Here is a 19,928-nt window from a genome sequence, read left to right on the forward strand (position 1 = left end):
GTGATGATCTGCAAGGTGCTCACCCATCCTGAGTTTGATCTCCCCATTGTAGAGAAGATCGCATTGTAAGCAGCAAACATACTAGAGTAGATTGAAAGAAATCACTGCTTTGCCTAGAATGAATCATTTGGACCTTAGACAGTGAGGATTGACGAGGTTATAGGGTAAATGTTACATGTCGTGCGATTGCACAGGAAGGTGCTGTGGTATAGAGTTGAGATGTTGAGAGGAGAACTGTCATAGAATCCCGCAGTGTGGATTCAGGCTGATCAGCCCGTGGAATCCACAACAACCCTCCGACGAGCATCCCATCTACACTCACCCCCCCCCCCCCCCCCCCCCCCCAAAACCCTATTCCTGAAACCTTGCATTTCCCATGGCTATTCCACCTAGCCAACACATCCATGCATACTATGGGCAATTTAGCACGGCCAATCCACCTAACCTGCATATTTGTGGACTGTGGGAGGAAACCAGAATATCCAGAGGAAACCCATGCAGATGCTGGGAGAATGTGCAAATTCCGCACAGACAGTTGCCTGATGCTGAAATTGAACTGAACCTTTTGAATTTTGATGGGAAGGGAGGGGAAGACATACTTGCATGTCAATATGAGTTCTTTGTTCCTTCGAAGTATCGGTAAGCTAAATGTGACTTTAAAAAAATACTATTTGAACCAAGAATATTGCTAAAAGTATTGGGGATAATATAGCTAGAGGGATAGTAACTGTTCCTGTAGCCAAGAATGGGATTCCTGAAGGCTGTCTTGTGTACCTCATGAAGAGCATCTCCTCAGGACAGGAAGGGAACATGGAGAAAGGGAGTGGGAAAGGAAAGATCCAGTTCTTGTCGCGTATTTGGGTACCGACAACATAGGTCAGACTAAGAAAAAGATCCTCCTCAGGAAGTGAGGTAATGAAGGCTTAAATTAATAAGCAGACCACAAGTAATAATCTCTGGATTACGACCTTAGTTATGAGCAAATTGACATAGGGTAAATAATTTAAGAACGTTAAATGTATCTCATGGATTGGTATGGGAGAAAATAGTTTTTATTCATGGGCCACTGGCATCAGAACTGGGGGGAAAGAGAGTTGTCCTACTGTGACAACTTTCACTTGGACCCTGCTGAGACCAGTGCCCTGAAAAGTTGTATAATTAAGGCGGTAGAGAGGGTGAAAGCAAAGTTACTAAGCAGGGAATAACCACTTGGGGATGGGGAGGTGAAGAGAGGAGAGATTTGGAAAGTTGCTGCAAAAGGAGAAGGTCTAGTGCTGGGTAGCAATAGAAGAAATGACCACCAGGACTGTGACAGGAAGGGACAGAGTGCACAAGCAAGTAGGGTCATGGGGAAAGAAAGGTAAGAAAGCCAGAATTAAAAGCTCTTTAACTGATTACATGCAGATAAGACGATTAATTGATGGTGCAAATTGAAATAAATAGGTGTGATGTGGCCATAATGGAGATATGGTTGCAAGGTGTACAGGCCTGGGACCTGAATATTTCAAGGGTGTTTGACATTTTTGAATGGCAGGAAGAAATGAAAAGGAGGTGGAGAACCTCTATTAATAAAGGGTAAGATCAGTGTAGTTGTGAGAAATGATCTTGGTTCTGAAGGTCCAGATGTACTGTCAGTTTGAGTGGAAGTAAGAAATAGCACATGAAAAAGTCACTGGTCTGCTTTTGTCGCTGCTATACTGTAGCACAGAGTAGAACTCCAGAAATAATGATTAGGATCCCAAATAGTGATCTCTGAACACCATTACAAACCACAGAACTCTCTTTTTAAAAAAAAAAACTTTGACTTTTTCATTACACATGAATTGTCTGCTCTTCTAAACCTCAAATGGAGAAAATCTGCTTCCACGTATTTATTGTAGGTAAAAGTTAGTTTATTAGGCTCACAAATCTGGGTGTCCTGTTGTTGGCCTCTTAAGATTAAGGGTACTGGAACATGGCGTAAATAATAACAATGTGTAATTATTACAGTGCTATGCATCAGAATTTTTCCAAAATTTGCTGGACTCTGGGGCAGTTCCAGCAGGTTAGAAAACAGCAAATGTGATGCCACTGTTATAAAAATAAAGTGGCCGACAAAAGGTGGGGAATTATAGACCGGTTAGTTTAACTTCTGTAGTGGGAAAATATGCTTGAATCTATCATCAAGGAAGAAATAGCAAGACATCTAGATAGAAATTGTCCCATTGGGCAGATGCAACATGAGCTCATGAAAGGCAGGCCGTGTTTGGATAATTTGCTGAAATTCTTTGAAGACATTGAGTGAAGTGGACAACTAGATGTGGTGTATCTAGATTTCCAAAAGGCATTTGACAAGGTGCCGCACAAAAGGCTGCTGCATAAGACCAAGGTGCACGTCATTACGGGCAATATATTAGCATGGATAGAGGATTGGTTAAATAACAGGAAGCAAAGAGTGGGGATAAGTGAATGCTTTTCTGGTTGGCAGTCAGTGACTGGTGGTGTGCCTCAGGGATCAGTGTTGGGACCGCAATTGTTTTCAATTTCCATAGATAATTTGGAGTTGGGGACCATGTGTACTGTGTCAAAGTTTTGTGGATGATACTAAGTTGTGTGGTAGTCCAAAGTGTGCAGAGGACTCTGAAAGTTTGCAGAGGGATATAGATACTTTAAGTGAATGGCAAAGGTCTGGCAGATGGAGTACCATGTTGATAAATGTGAAGTCACCAATTTTGGTAGGAATATCAGTAGAAAGGACGTTATTTGAACGGTAAAAAATTGCAGCATGCTGCTGTGTAGAGGGACCTGGGTGTCCTTGTGCATGAATTGCAGAAGGTTGGTTTGCAGGTGCAACAGGTAATTGAGAAGGCAATGGAATTTTGTCCTTCATTGCTGGAGGGATTGAGTTTAAAAGCAGGGAGGTTATGTTACAGCTGTATAGGGTGCTGGCGAGGCCATGCCTATTCTGCCATGCTCCGTGCAGGTTTGGACTCCTTACTTGAGAGAGGGTGTACTGGCACTGGAGGGGTGGAGAGGAGATTTATTAGTTTGATTCTGGAGTTGAGAGAGTTGGCGTATGAGGAGAGACTGAGTAGACTGGGACTACACTTATTAGAATTTAGAAGAATGAGGGGGCATCTTATAGAAACATATAAGATTATGAAGGGAATAGGTAAGATAGAAGCAGGGAGGATGTTTCCTCTGGCGGGTAAAACTAGAACATGAGGGCATAGCCTTAAAATTAGGGGAGTAGATTTAGGACTGAGTTGATGAGGAACTTCTTCACCCAAAGGGTTGTGAAATTGTGGAATTCCTTGCCCAGTGAAGTAGTTGTGGCTTCCTCATTGAATGTTTTTAAAAGTAATAATTTTTTGAAAAGTAAAGGAGTTGAGGGTTATGGTGAGAGGGGTGGGTAAGTGGAGCTGAGGCCATGAAAAGATCAGCCTTGATCTTATTGAATGGCGGAGTGGGCTCGAAGGTCAGATGGCCTACTCCTGCTCTTAGTTCTTATGTTCTAAAATGTTTCTATGGCCCTTCACAGGAGCACTATCAAACACAGTGCAACACTGAGCCACACAAAGCGATATTAGATAAGGAAATAATGATAGATAACCTAAGAATTGGCAAATTCTAGGAATTTAAAGAAAGACCTGACAGAAAAGGTAAGAAATTGAACCTGTTGCGTACAAGAGAGAGAACTCTTTCCACTTATTGCAGGGATAATTGACACAACTGGAACCCAAAAATCTTATCCAGTGTGACTGACTGGAGCAGAGCCATAGCAGTTCAGGAACTATAATAGCTAAAAAACATGCAGAAAGGAAGGAATGAAGCTCGAAGTATTCTCTGCTGAAAGCAACTGAAGAAGGCCGTATCTGCACCAGTCACACCAATCTTCAACTTTGTAAAGGGGACAGTACCCATCCTGCATGTAATTTGCTAATTGAGGTGGAGGCATTACTTGATTCTCTCCATTTGAGCTATTCTCCAGAATCATGAAGCTGCAACTCAGCACAAAGGACTGGTATGTATTGACGTGTACCAAGAAGTGGTCAATTGTCCTACAAAAGTACTACGCTGTTGACAGATAATCTGTTTTTTCTTAATGGTGTTGAAGGACAAAAATTGATCAAGATGTCATCCTTGCCTTTTTTTTGAATGGTGCTGTGGGATCTTTTATAGCCACAGATGGATAGATTGTTTCTTGATTTAATGTCTCATACAAAAATGGCACTACTGCCAATATGATGCTCCCTAAATAGTTCAGTGGAATATATGGGTTTTGTATTCAAGTGTCTGCATTCGGGTTTAAATCATGTTATTCTGGCAGAAAAACTGCCAGTGACTGCGCCACAGCAGACATCCTTTCTGTTTTTGCCATCTTGCACTGTCTGGGATTCTCTGGACAGTGCGCTATTGCTTTTAATTGATTGTCAGAAATAAAGTTATCCACCACTTTGTTTCTATAAGTCCAAATGGACATCCTGCAGTCAGCTGAAGAAAGGTCCATAGCTATACTGCGGCTGTATGCCTTCTAGCCTTGTCATCTATACTGCAATTTTTTTCATTTCCTCAACTAATTTTATGCAACTAACTTTAACAAGTGGTTTCTGAAACTCCATATTAACTGCATCTATGCAACCATTTGTGAGTTCAGATCTCAGCATGGCAAATTGTGAAACTGAGCTCATGAAATCTCAAGTTGAATTAGAACCTGCAAGAAGTAACAATCAGCTGGAAATCATAATCTCTGACTTGATTTGATTGACCGGAGTCTGGGCTGATGGCCAACCTTTGGTTTCCTTTGGATTTTTAGCCTCTAAGCATATGAATGGCGCTGGGACTTGTGCATGGAAGGAATGCCAATGCCTATCCTCTATGTTTGATTTTTATCAGAGGCAGCACCCTGAAGAAGGCCAGGGTATGAATCATGGTGCTGACAATGTCCATGGCACAGTGGTGATCCAACTGCTCTGGGGGAAGGGAGGAAAAAGTGTGGAAAGCCGGTAGCAGCAGGGGGTTTGCTAGTGACGAGAGTAGCCAGCCACTTCTGCGGCAGTAGCCGTGACTCCAGGATGCTTCCAAGGTGCCAGAGTCTTGGAAAGACTCCAGTGACACTTTGCCCATTAAATTTAATCCAAAATCTACTATTTAAGAAAGGAGCAAGAACAAAAACACGGCGAATGACAGGTGTAATACATTTTGGGAAGTGCAGCGTGCAAACAGTACAAGTAATTGCAATATGAATCATTGGAGCCCTGGAAAATACTGAAGATTCAGAGGGCCCTTGGTGTGCATACTCACAAAACATTGAATGTAGTAGATTGGGTGGAAAAATGGTGAAGAAGGCATTTGCAATACAAATTTGCCTTTATTAGCTGAGGCCCAGACAACAAGAGCAATGCAGGTTAACCAGGCCACAGCTGGAGTACTGCATCAAGTTCTGATTTCCACACTATAGGAAACATGTAATTGTCCTAGAGAGGGTGCAGAAGAGATTTACCAAGACGATGCCTGGACTGGAGGGTCTGAGCTACGAAGAAAGATTGGTTAAGCTGGGATTGTTTTTTCCTTCGAGCAGAAAACGTTGAGAGGGGACCTGATAGAGGTGTGAAATATTACGAGAGGCATAGAGAGGGTGGGTAGAAAGGGATTTTTTCCATGAGTGGAGGGGTCAATAACCAGAGGGTTTAAGGTAACAGTTAGAAAGCTAAAAGAAGAGCTGAGAAACAGAATGTGGTGGGCATTTGAAATTTGCTGCCTGAAAGGATGGTGAAGTCAGAAATTCTCGTAATGTTTAGGTAGTATTTAGTTATTCACTTGCATTGTCATAGCCTCCAGACCTATGAGCCAAGAGTTGGAAAATGGGATTAATGAAGTCAGATCTTTGTTGCCTGGCGTGGACATGATGGGCTGAATGACCTAGTTCAATAAACATCAGAGACTGTTTGCCAATAAAAAGAGAGGCAGTTACTCTTCTAATCAAGTTTGACAAAAAATCCTACTTAGTTTCTTAAAATGTGAAATGTTACTAGCTTTTGAATGATTTATTGAACCAGCTTTAGGTTTCGAAAGCTTTGAAATACATGCATTATGGAGCCTCTCTGTGAACTACAGAATCATTAAAAATTCAAATATTTCACCTAGGAAATACTTAACCAGGAAATATTTGATCCTTCCAGTTATTTAATTCATAAGCATATTTTCAACTTAATTTGGCCTCTTAACACAGGGGAGCGGATTTCTTCTTGAAGTAGTTAAATGTTTGGTGCCTTTCAAGTATCAGAAACTGAGTTCCATCTGGTCTTATTTTCACTCACTGTCTCTCAACTTCTGATGTTTTTCCTGAGAATGTGTATTTACATCCATTTTAGTAGGTTGAGAAATTTGTGTTCAAATATTGTGATGCCAATAAACTAGAGTAAAAATGGGGAAACATAAATTGATAAATATTGTATGAAAGAGGGACAAACTGTAATGACCCACGGGAGCAGAGTTAACAAGCACTTGTCATGAGAAGCCTATTTTCATAAAGAGTGCCTTTTACTTCCTCCTCTGGTTTTTATTCTCTTTATATTTCCACAATTTATAACTCCTCACTAACATACTTTTTCTCACTGCCTGCAGTTCTGTTTTCTCCTTTTGATCAGAAATTGACCTTTACTGTTGTCAGCTTACCAGTGGTTGATCGGTTCAGACATTGTTTAATATCACAAGTTCCATCCAGAAGACTGGATGGAATCCTTCACTGTTCTAGAACTTCAGGTTATTTCCCTTGTTCCTGTTAAAATAGCAGATCAGTTCCAGAAAATCAATGCTTGTACTCCAAACTTCCTTGCAGATTTTAATAATGCAGATCTTCTCTATTTTAATATAACACACTCTACAATTTTTCAGCAAGTGCTTCTCCAAATACTTTAAAATATTTTCTGATGCAAATGCATTGTACATCAGGTGTAGAAAAAAGCCAGCAGAATTGTGTGACATCTTTTATTGTACTTGTTAATCTTCTGTATTTTGTGTGCATTTCTTCATTATTTTCTGACTTATTACCATCCTCTCTGAGGGTGGAGACTCGGGCTGGGCCTTGGTACTATACACATAGATAATCCACAGATATATCACTCATGTCCAGTCGTGATGTTGGACTGTACCCCAAGGTGCATGCTTTGGCAAGTTTATTGATTGTGAGTACATCAGGTCAAAGCTTATTCTACCCTCATCAATGTTCTTAAATGTACACGTTTCACACAAGCCCTTAGATTTAGACTGGGAATCCAGGCTGACTTCCCCTTTCTCAGCATAGGGCAACATTTACACATTGTTTCTTCTGTCAACCTGCTGAGATTAGCAAATTCACAGTATAAATCAAGATTGGCTTTACGGCCTGCGTGGTTTTGTAACTTAATTGCATTCCTTTTCCAGGATATGCCTAGTTGTTGAACCTACCCAGCATCTCTTCCTAAGCCAGTGCCAGTTCCATTTCATGATTTCATTGATTTTTTTTGTCTTTGTACAGAGAGAACTTGATGCCACTGCTACTGTATTGGCCAATCGACAGGATGAGAGTGAACAGTCCAGAAAACGACTTATTGATGAAAGCCGAGAATTTAAGAAGAACACACCAGAGGTAGGTAAAGTAAAAGCTGTGCTGCATCTTGTTTGAAAGTGAGTGAATTAATGGTTTGGTTACCAGGTATGACTTAGAAAAGACAAACTTACTGAAATCTTGGTGATGCCATCAGATACTTTTTACCAGAAATGTAAAACTGTGTTCATGCTCTAGCATATTTTAACCCTGGAAATCCCATGTGTAAATGTTTAGTGTACCAGTTCCTTTTGAGGATAACTTCCTCATTACATTCTCAGTTTCTTTTGTTCTGTCACCAGTTTTCAGCCCTTGGGCATGAGCATCTACAAGTCCTTTTGCTTAAAACTACAGCAAGCGGCAGGTGACTTCTTGTTTTTGGGAGATGAATATTTGATCCTTCCTTGAACTTACTGTATTAAGGTGATTGCAGTTCCACTGGCCTCTGATACTTTGCTCAAGCATTTATCTGTCTAATTCACATGTTACAGAGTGATGGTATAGGAGTTTGGGAAGAGAAGGAATATTACTGTTCAGCTCATGTTTATCAGTGATGTTCACATGAATTACTTTATGTCTGGATAGTTATAAAAATCAGGAATGCTGGCTAATTTTTGCTCAATGGTTTTCCAGAAGTGCTAATTGTAGCGCAAACCAGAGTGTGACCACTACGATTCATCTGGTGTAGTGCTGTATTAAGGGTGTGTATTTAGCAATTGAATCACCTCCGGTGGAGAGGAGAGTGGAGAAGAGCACACTTTAAGATGGTTTCATAATCTTCCTCCATATTGGAATTTTCCATGGGATGGCCATCATTTCTGACCAATGAGGCAAGCGCAGATCCGTAACGACAACATATATAATGACTTTCTTGTAATGAATTGTTCCAGTATGAATTTGAAAGGTTTAGATTCTTTCAATTTTGACCTGTTGTGCACCCTCAATTCAAATCACCCTTCCCCTGTTGCCGTTGGCAGTCATGTCTTCCTAGGTTCTGAACTCTTGAAATCTCTCCCTGTTACTCTTATTTCCTTTAACATTCTTCTTCAAACCTAAATTTGTGATCAAACATTTGTGGAGGTTCTGGTTCATGATAAAAATGCAAGCTGTCGTTGGCTTACCTTCTTCCAAATGATTATCTAGTGAAGAGGGCACAAGACAATTTTTCCCTTCTCTACAACAGCGCTGCTGAGATGGTGATTGTAGGAATGCATCTACATCCAGCTGTATCACCAGGTCATTATTGCCACTGTGTTAAACAAATCCTGCTGTTAGATTTTGTAAGCTGCAATTTTCTGCCCAAATAATCCTTCCTTATTGACTGTATTACAACCAAAGACTCGAGGGCTGCATCGGGAAGGATTGTCATGAGGCAGAAGCGAGTAAGACAAGGGGTAATAGGTAAAATTTGGGATGACTGAAACCAAGCTTATGTTTGATCAAGACTTTAAGCTACTGGTGACCATTTACATGCAGATGGGAATGGCAATGACCTGAAGTGAATAAAATAAGTCCTAAAAGAGTAAAGCCTACCTTAGATTGAAATCTTCAGAAATGCCCAACATTGGAAATGTAATTGCTGTGATGTAAGTAGAAGAAGAATAGTAAAGCTGTGATATCCATTAATATATCATAACTTCTGGATAGCAGTTTACCAGCCTCTAAATCGTGACTAAAGTGGAAACTATTTTAAAATTAGACAGTAAGCAAAATGTGAGAATATCGTGTGGTTGTGATTATGATAGAAAAAAAAACATGACTTTTATGCATGTACAGAATTTCACTATCAAACTATATCCCATTTGATTTTACTATATAGAATTCCTGATCCTAGCACACAATATTCCCCAGTTATTGAGACTAAGTACAGTTAACTCACTGCCAGCTTGCACCTCTTACTCGGTAGGGTATTCAGATAAGTCAGTCACTTTCCTGTAAAATATGATTTGCCAAGCAGTGTATTGTTCTACTCGGATTGAATTGCAGTGTGAATGTTTAACTAGACTAGAAAATGAGCATTTGTAAATCCTCTGTTTGTTGCAGTCCTAATTCAGACAGGATTTGCCTTAGTTCATTTGTTTATCAGCATTTAAATACCAGCAGAAACATAATTAACAAATAGTAAGTAATTGATTAGAGACAGAATAGTGATGTTGTGTGGCTGGGGTGAAAAAGATATGGTATTATACCATTTGAGAGAATGAAAGTCCGTGAAGGGGTGAATGGAGGAGAATTAGAAAATGAATAGAAAGATGCTATAATTGCAATTAGAAACATGCAATGAATTAGCATGTGAATTTGAAAGAAGTTATATTTAGGAAGATATGGTATGGATGGGAGTTATATAGAAAGTGGAAAAGGGAAGGTCCACCTAGGATCAGTTGGTAGGCTTTTCTGGTAAACTATTTCTAATGTGGAACTTTGCTTATTATTGTAAGTGAAGGAGCGTGTGAATGAAGAATTGGAAGTTCTGTTTCATCTACATTATGTATGGCAAAAGTCCAAATTTCAAATTTGTGTCAAGCTTTTAAATTACAAAAGTATGTACTGTGTAGTGTATAAAATCATAACATATTTTGATCTATAATAACAGTGCTGTGTTAGTAATAAGAATAATTCCTGTGTTGAGCTTAATATGGAATTTAACCACAGCTCTAATATTAAGAAAGTTATGATGTAGAGGTGCTGATGTTGGGATAGACAAGGTCAGAAATCACACGACACCAGGTTATAGTCCACCAGGGTTATTTGAAAACACAAGCTTTCGGAGACTAACACCTGAAGGAGGAATGAGGCTCCGAAAGCTTGTGTTGTGGTGTCGCGTGATTTCTGACACTAAGAATGTTGACATTCTTAAGTTACTCTTTCCCCCTTCCCTTTAGTCAACTAAAAAGCAGTCAAAACTTCACATTTCAACTTTATTCAATCTTCATAACTATAGACTTACCATTTTTTGTCGTTGACATCATGATGGATGTGGCAACAGTTGTCATCCAACTGAGTACGACCACCTATGCAGAATCAAGCAAGCAGCAGATTAGATCTTGATGCAAAGTTTTATCTTGTATCATAACTATACGCAGTGTATGTGAAAACAAAAAGTAATTTGAAGACTACAATCACTTTAAAATTGAAAGGACTTCCATTCATTTATATATGTATTGCAGATCCTTGGATGTCCCGAAGACTCAATTAATTGCTTTTGAGTTGCTGTCGCTATTATGGCAGCAAATGTAGCAGCCAATTTGCACACTGTAAGAACCTACAAATAGATAGAATAAATGAACAATTAATCTATTGTGGTGATGTTATTTAAAATAGCTGAAGCATTGGTGACATGGCTTTCAAATGCACTTGAACTTTCTTTTATTTCATGCTCTATTCCAGATTTTTGTTGTTCTCTCTGGAGCATTCATTTCCCTGTTTAAAACTGTTCCAGCTGTTCTCTCTGACTAGATTTTGCTGAAAATGTCACAGCAATGAGTGAAGTGATTGTACTAAAAGCAAAATATGCAGTTACTGAAAATCTGAAACAAAATCAATTCTGGTGAAACTTAGCAGGTCTGGCAGAATCTGTGGAGAGAGAAACAGAGTTAACATTTTGAGTCTGGTATGATTCTTCTTTATTGTGATTTGGATTCAAAATGGTAACTCTCTTTCTCTCCATAGGTGTTGCCAGACTAGTTGAGTTTCTCAAGCATTCTCTGTGTTTTGAAATAATTGTATTCGTAATAAATAATTAAACTGATTTTGTTTTGTTGTAAAATAGATGAGATATAAGCCAATTAATTGAAAACCGCCAGCAAGTTTCATTGCTGCCTAATATCCAACTGATTATGTGGATTAAAATGTAGTCAAGAACTGATGTTAAATTTTGGTAATTCAGTGGATTAGTTTCAGGCACTTCTATTTCTAACTATTTACCATTCCACAGCAAACATCAGTACTGTGTGATAAATGTGACAGTATCTGTGGAGAATTGGCACTTAGTAAAATGGAATGATTCTTATCAACTTATCCAACTGCATTGGCACGTATTGCTGCAGCATGTGTTTTTCTACTGGCTGGAAACGTCCTCAACTGTTGCTATGGAACTGGTTTAACAAGTTTGCACATGCTGGTAATACAGTTTTGCGCTTGCTGGCCAACATGGATCTGGAATTCTCCTTACTACAAAGAAAAGTAAGATGTGACTTTCTAAAAGGCCCCACTCATTAGGATTTGCTGACAATGCTTTATTCACCAGCTTGTCAATGCCTTGTCTTTGACTTCTTTTACTTAGATATTGCTATGCATGGATTTTATTACCTGTTCAATATTTATTGTGCAAAGTAGTGCTGCCATGGGCCTCGGATCATCCATTTCTCTACTTTCTTCTTACCTCTCTGCTTCTGGTTTTCTGCTCCACTGTGTAATTAAAACTTAGAAATGTAGAAAATAGGAGCAGGAGTGGGCCATTTGGCCCTTCAAGTCTGCTCAACCATTCAATATGATCATGACTGATCATCCAATTCTGAAACCGCTTTCTCCTCATACTCTTTGAGCCTTTAAATCCCAAGAACTATATTTGCATCATTCTTGAAAATCTTCAATGTTTTGGCCTCAACTTTCCTGTGGCAGAGAACTCCACAAGCTTACCACCATCTGGGTGAAGAAATTTCTCCTCTGTTCTAAAAGGTCTACCCCATATTCTTAGAATGTGACCGTGGTTCATGACGCCCATCTCTCATTCTTCTAAACTTCGGTGAATATCGTGCTGACCGATCCCATCTCTCCCCATATGTCAGTCCCGCCACCCCAAGAATCAGTCTGGTAAATCTTTGCACTCCCTCAGTGCTTCCTGAGATAAAAGACCAAAGCTGCACACAGTACTCCAGATATGGTCTTACCAATGCCCTCTACAGTTATAGCAAAACTTGCCTGCTCTTGTATTCTAATCCTCTTGCTATGATGGCCAAGAAACCATTTGTCTCCTTCACTGCTGGCTACATGCGCATGTTTACTTTCAGTGACTGGTCCATGATGGCACCCAGGTTTCATTAGGTGGGACAGCCTAGTGGTAGTATCACTGAACTGTGATCCTGAGATCTAGGTAATGTTATGGGGACCTGGGTTCGAATCCTGCCACAGCAGATGGTAGAATTTGAATTCAATAAAGATATGGAAATAAGACCATGAAACCATTGCCAATTGTCAAAATGAAAACGAGTTATGGAGTAGCATGTTATGTTGAAGATGACCTTGAGGTGTAACTTAACCAATGTAGTTTGAAGCAGTGTCTGTATGCTATTATCTCCAACTGCTAAGATATGAGCTGTGCTGTTCATTCATCATTTTCAGTTTAAAATTTTGTAGTCTCTGAAAAGAAAAGTTCTTGATTTAACTTTTGTTTGTATTAATATAATGAAAATGTTTGGAAAGTCCCAGGAGCACATTAAGCTCTACTTTAAAATGTTTGAGCTTTCCAGAAATATTTTTCTGCCTGAGGAATAGCTGGAGTTATGATAGAAAACTGGGACAGTTGAAGTCTGCTTTTACTCAGCTTTGTCTTGAAAAACATAATAAATCTGACTTTTTTTCATCTAAAAGCCTTGTGTAATGATTTATATTTGTATTTTAGAATACGTTGTTGCATTAGTATTAGAAGTGTTTAAATTGGCATGGCGGGTCTTGGAGCCTAAATTTTGGAATCCAGCTGTTCCCAGAATATCCTTTTGATTATTAAAAACAAAAGAGCTTAAATCACCTGCTAAAGCTTAAGCCAGTTTACCAAGCAATAATGAATAGTGTGAGTCACCACAAAAAGGCTAGAAGGCTATTGCCTGGAGACTGCAAATTACCACATTACAAATTGTACTGAATCCTCTGAGTTCTCTTGACTATAGCAGTGTAAAGTACTGTAGCAGATTTCCGTCTAAGTACAACCATCTTTCTTTGATCTGTCGAAATATTAATCTGTGATGTAAAAAATTCTTTTACCTCGTTAGTGGAATTAACCTGTGTGTATTTCAAGCAAATACCTTTGAATTTATGCGTAGAAACAGGCCACTCAGCCCCTTGAGATTGTTCCATTCTTCATTTAGAACATGAGTGATCTGAAACTCAACTTCATTTATCTGTCTTTGCTCTGTAGCTGCTGTTACTGTTGCCTAACAAATCTTGTCAGTTTTGGTCTTAAGATTTTAGTTAACCCAGATTTTCACTAACCTTTATAAGGAGTGATTCCTGATTTAGTTCTTAATTGACTCAAGCTCTTGAACAAACTCCACTTATGCCCAAGCCCCTATGTTTGGGCTTTACCCACAAGAAGGAAATTTCTCATGTTATATCTCGCTTGTATGCAGCAGGCTCATCTATGAAAGTTACAGAGTCACACAGTGTGGAAACAGATCTTTCGGCTCAATTTGTCTGTGCTGACTGGGTTTCCTAACTGAGCTAGTCCTTTTTGGCTGCGTTTGGCCCCATCCCTCTGAACGTTTCCTATCTCTTCAAATATCTTTTTAAGTGTTATAATTGTACTCACCTCTACCACTTCTTCTGGCAGCTCATTCCATATATGCACCACCTTTGTGAAGATTTTGCCCTTCGGGTCCCTGTTAGAAAGTTTCGGATTAAAACTCCTTTGCCACTTTGAGTACTTATTCTAAGAAGACCACGTCACTATACTATTGCAATAATGCTACTTTGTCAGAGTACCATCTTTAATAGAAAATAGAAACAGGAGTAGGCCATTCAACCCTTTGAATCAGGCCTGGGGATTTATCAGTCTTTAATCCCATCAGTTTCTCTGGCACCATTTTCCTACCAATACTGATTTCTTTCAGTTTCTCCCTCCCACTAGACCTATGTTCTCCAATATTTTTAGGACATTATTTGTGTCCATATTTGTGAAGACAGAACCAAAATAGTAAGAACTGCCAATGTTGGAGTCAGAGATTTCACAATGTGGAGCTGGAGGTGCACAGCAGGCCAGGCAACATCAGAGGAGCAGGAAAGCTGATGTTTCGGGTTGGGACCCTTCTTCATTTCTGAAGAAGGGTCCCGACCCGAAATGTCAACTTTCCTGCTCTTCTGACACTGCCTGGCCTGCTGTGCTCCTCCAGCTCCACACTGTGTTATCAAAATATGTATCTAGTTGGTCTGCAATCTCTTTATTCCCCATTTATAACTACCCCTGTTTCTGCCTGTGAGAGATCTACATTTATCTTCATTAATTTTTTCTCTTCACATCCCTATAGAATTTTTTACAGTCAGTTTCTGTGTTCTCTCTGTCCTTTCTGGATATTGAGTTTTGTAGGGTTCTGGTTTGTGATCTGGATCTGGTTTCTGATTTGCTGATTTTTAGGTGGTTTGAATCACCCCCAGATCCCTGGTTCTGACACTGGACTTATTTAGGAATGTGAAATGAAGAAGGCAGTAGACAGGTGTTTCAGGGCCAAAAGGATCTCTGTGTTTATTAAATATAAAAAGTATTTATTACAAGAAATAAAGGCAAATACAACAAACAGTGAAATTGACACTATCGACTACACCGAGAACAGTAATTAAATACACTATCAAATTAAACAGAGGTTAAACACCATTAGAAGCTCTTGCCTGCCTGCCTGCCCAGGCTGAAACAGGACCTACCAGGCAAACCATGCCTCTGGCCTAGGACAGAGCTAGCGCTCAGCTTACGGATCTGCTCCTGACAGTGACTGTGCTTTCCCCTGTGATACCCTTCACTGCAGGCTATCTTGTAGGCTGCCTGGATATCCCTTAGCTTCTCCTCCTGCACTTTAACTTGTTCCCCAAGATGTCTATTCTCCTGTTTCAGTGCCTGCACACTTGTCTTGGCTCCTGTAACCTGTAGCTCGTTTCTGTACATTTCCTGTGCTTGCCACCTTTCTTGTCTCTCTTGCTGCAGGTCTGCATACAGCATTTCTCCTACCCTGTCCTCACGTTACAGCCTTCCTCCGCCTCTCTTAACTCTGCCTTCAGTTCCCTGACTTTCCTGTCCAGTACCTCAACCTGTTGCTGAAGACAGAGGAGCCAGATTGCTTTCTCTATGGAGCACTTATGCTCCTTGCTGTCAATGCACTGGGCTGCTGCTTCTCCGAATGCTCAGCTCTCAAGAGATCAAGGACCCATTTCTTAGACATATCTTTTTGAACATATAGGAGGAGATCCTCTCCTCCATCAGAGACTTTGCTTCTAAAACACCTTGTACAACGTCACATTCCTTCTGCCAGTGTCCTGCTGCAGTCGCTATTCTGTAGGGTTCTGGTTTGCGATCAACAATTTACTGATTTCTAGGTGGTTTGAATCTTCCCTAGATCCCTGGTTCTGACATTGGACTTATTTAGGAGTGTGAAATGAAGAAGGCAGTCGACAGCTGTTTCAGGGGCAAAAGAATCTCTGCGTTTATTAAATACCTAGGTAAATATTTCCAAGAAATAAAGGCAAATACAACAAACAGTGAAATTGACACTATCAATTATACAGAGGACACTATCAAATTAAACAGAGGTTAAACAATATTAGAAGCTAAACACAGTTTTAATCTCAGAAACATTAATCAGGCTTCCTATCCTTGGGGTCCCTGCACTGTCACCACCCACCTTCCCCTCCCCACTAGCTAGGTTGGAAACTTTGGGGCTAGGAAGTTTTAGCTCAGTACTGAGGAAAACACAGTTTTGAAGTACAGGTGGCCATTCGCACTTGCCATATCTGGTGCCTAGATGAAGATTTTGGACGGTATAGACCTTCAGTTGAGTTCGCTGATGCGGTAGGACGCGTAGTGGATTTATCAGGTGAGTGCCTGGTTTTCCTCAGTTCATGGTGGTTTTTGTGAGCTGGGTTTCACCTCAGGATGTTTCTGATGCCTTGTGACACTTCCGCCAACTCCATTTAGACCCCACCACCCAGAACGTCTTCCACTCCCCACCTCTCTCTGCCTTCTGCAAGGACCATTCTCTTCGTCACTCCTTAGTTTGTGCCACACTCTGCACCTACCACTCCAACCTGCCTGGTACCTTGCCCTGTAACCATAAAAGATGCAACACCTGCTCACACACCACCTCCCTCACCTCCATTCAAGGCACTAAACAGCCCTTCCAAGTGAGACAGAGTTTCACCTGCATCTCATCCAACCCAGTCTATTGCATCCAGTGCAATGTGGCCTTCTCTTTGGTGAGACCAAATGTAGAATAGGTGACTGTTTTGCCGAGCATCTCCGCCTGGACCGTAATTGCCAACCTAACCTCTCGGTCACTGTCCATTTCAACTCCCCATCCCACGCCCCCTCCAGCATGTCAGTCCTCAGCCTCCTCCAGTGTTGCAGCGACTCGCAACGCAAATTTGAAGAACAACATCTTACCTTCCGCCTGGGTACAATACAGCCTGGAGGATTAAACATTGAGTTCTCCAATTTCAAATAACCTTGTCACCCATCCTTCGCCTCCCCTTCCAGCCCCACCTCCCCTTCCAGCCACCAACTGGATTCATCCTTCCCATCGACCAACCAGGTCGTACCTACCCCCAGTGTCCATCTATCACCACCATTCTGCCTCCGTTGCTCCCCACACCCCCATCTGCAGCTCCCCCTCACCCCACATTCAATCCTGAAGAAGGGTAATAACCGAAACGTTGATTGCTTCCTTCCTCCAGATGCTGCCTGGCCTGCTGTGTTCTCCCAGCCTCCTGTTTGTCTGCCTTGTGATGTCAGTTGGGTCGGTGATTTTTGGAGGTTGTCGGTTTTAGGTTTTAAGTCTGCTGGTTGTGGTCGGTTGCCATTGGTTTCCCTGGTACAGAACAGGCCTTTTTTTTCCCCCTCCTTTATTCATTTACGGCATGAGGTTGTTGCTTTTAGGCAGCATTTATTGCCTAGAGGGCAGTTGAAAGTGGGTCTAAAGTCACATGTAGGCCAGACCAGGTAAGGATGGCAGTTTCCTTCCCTAATGGACATTAGGGAACCAGAAGGGTTTTTCCAACAATCGACAATGGATTCATGGTCATCACTAGATCCCTAATTCCATGTTTCTTTTAATTGAATTCAAATTCCCCCATCTCCTTTGGTGGGATTCGAACCCAGAATGTTGTTTTGGTCTGTGGATTAACAGTCCAGTGATAATACCACTAGGCAATTGTCTCCCCTGTGCCTGTAGGTTTTGGGATTACTGTTGGGATCCCTCTTCTGGAGGTGGCTGTGCAAATAGCTCTCGGGGAGATGGTTGTTTGGGATCCCTCTTCTGGAGATGACTGTGGGGATTGCTCTCGGGGCGGTAGCTCTCTCAGGTTAGGTCGGGGCCTGCAATTATATCAATTGTGGGCCTCTTATCTTCACGCCAAATCTGCGCTTGCCATTGTTACTGTGACCCCCTTGAGGTCAATTGGCTTCCTGACAGTTAAGAGTAGGTGTGAATATATTGTGATTAAGTTGAATGTCCGGTATGTTTGTGCATGAATATTGATTGAAGTTGAATGTCTGGTATCTGCAGAGGTCCATTCAGTCTGGGTTGGGTGGGGTTTAGCCTGGTTGATTGCTGTTTTAGAGTGGATGTGTGAATTAGACATTCAGGTTGAACAATTGTTCCAAGCAGCTATCTCTGTGTCTGTGTAATTTTCCTGGAGCATAACCTAGCTGCTTTTTTGTTTACAACAACAAAAACAAAGTTGCTGGAAAAGCTCAGCAGGTCTGGCAGCATCTGTGAAGGAGAAAACAGAGTTAACGTTTTGGGTCCAGTGACCCTTCCTCAGAACTAATTGATTGTCAAAGGGTCACCGGACCCAAAACGTTAACTCTGTTTTCTCTTTCACAGATGCTGCCAGACCTGCTGAGCTTTTCAAGCAACTTTGTTTTTGTTCCTGATTTACAGCATCCGCAGTTCTTTTGGTTTTTGTTTGCCTTTTTTTTTTAACTTTTTTAAAAGTTATTTGAGAAGTCCAGGATTTTGGTCCAGTATTACAGAACATGGGGATTTTTGTTCAATCATACAGTTCCCACGCCTGGTCACCATGTAGCCATGTCGCCATAATCTCAACTATATAGCACCAGTTTATATCTATTTGTGCAACAAATTCGTCCAATTTATTGTGAATGTTCCACGCATTAAAACACAGCCCCTTTAGGCTTCGGATAGTCAGAACTACAGATGCTCGAGTCAGAGATAAGTGTGTTCCTCCAGCTTCACACAGTGTTAGCCCCTTTAGGCTTGTCTTTTTAACTTTCTTTGTCCTTTTTTGCATTATTTTCCACTGGCCCTGTTGGATTCTTATCTTGAATTCTCTGCTAATCACTGCTGTTATTTCCTATTCTGTATTTTGTTTTTGAGCTTTTTCTCCCCCATCTCTGTCTCCCTTTATAGGTTCCCATTCCCCCTGCCATTTTAGTTTATATCCTTCCCAACTGCATTTGTAAATCTTTTTCAGAACTTCAGTTCTAGTCCTGCCTAGGTGCAACCCATCCAGCTTGTGCTGGCCTCACCTCCCTCATAACCAGTCCCAATGCCCCTGGAATCTAAGATGCTCCCCCTTGCACCATTTCATTTAGGAGAGGCGATGGCCTAATGGTATTATCACTAGACTATTATTTCAGAAACTCAGCTAATGTTCTGGGGACACGGGTTTGAATTCCACCCTGGCAGATGGTGGAATTTGAATTTAATAAAAAAAAATCTGGAACTAAGAATCTGCTCATGACCATGAAACCATTATTGGTTGTCAGAAAAAATCAACTGGCTCACTTCAAGGAAGGAAATCTGTCATTCTCACCTGGTCTGATAACTCTCAGCAATGTGGTTTACTCTCAACTGCCCTTTGAAATGGCCTAGCAAGCCAGTCAGTTGAATCAGTTGCTAGAAAGAAATGAAACCTCACAGACCATCTGGCGTCAACCTAGACGTTGGAAATGATAACGCAGAAACAGCTCTGTTGACCCTGCAAAGTTGTCCTCACTAACACCTGTGGGCTGGTGGCAAAATTGGGAGAGCTGTCTCACAGACCAGTTGAGCAATAGCCTGACATAGTCAGACTCGTAGAATCATACCTTGCAGATAGTGTCCCAGGCACCACCATCACCATCGGGTATGTCCTGTCCCATCGGGAGGACTGATCCAGCAGTGGTGGCGGCACAGTGGTATACAGTTGGGAGGGAGTTACCCTGGGAGTCTTCAACATTGACTCTGGGTCCTATGAAATCTCATGGCTTCAGGTTAGACATGGGCAAAAAAACCTCCTGATTACCGCATACCACCTTTTCCTCAGTTGATGAATCAGTACTCCTCCATATTGAACAACACTGAAGAAAGCACTGGAGGTGGCTGGGGGCAAAATGTAATCTGGGTTGGGGATTTTAATGTTGACCACCAAGAGTGTCTCGGCA

The 19,928-nt window shown here is 41.1% G+C and overlaps 1 protein-coding gene across 1 annotated transcript in view; it reads left to right on the forward strand.

Moving 5' to 3' along the window:
* cux1b (cut-like homeobox 1b) overlaps positions 1-19,928 on the forward strand; it is a 487,386-nt gene that overhangs the window by 104,890 nt on the left and 362,568 nt on the right. Inside the window, exon 2 of the mRNA XM_048612610.1 lies at positions 7,499-7,609. Within this exon, the coding sequence (XP_048468567.1) occupies positions 7,499-7,609 (111 nt within the window). The remainder of the gene's footprint in view (positions 1-7,498; positions 7,610-19,928) is intronic.

The sequence above is a fragment of the Rhincodon typus genome, chromosome 26 (genome assembly GCF_021869965.1).
Source record: "Rhincodon typus isolate 14 chromosome 26, sRhiTyp1.1, whole genome shotgun sequence".
Lineage (NCBI taxonomy): Eukaryota > Metazoa > Chordata > Chondrichthyes > Orectolobiformes > Rhincodontidae > Rhincodon > Rhincodon typus.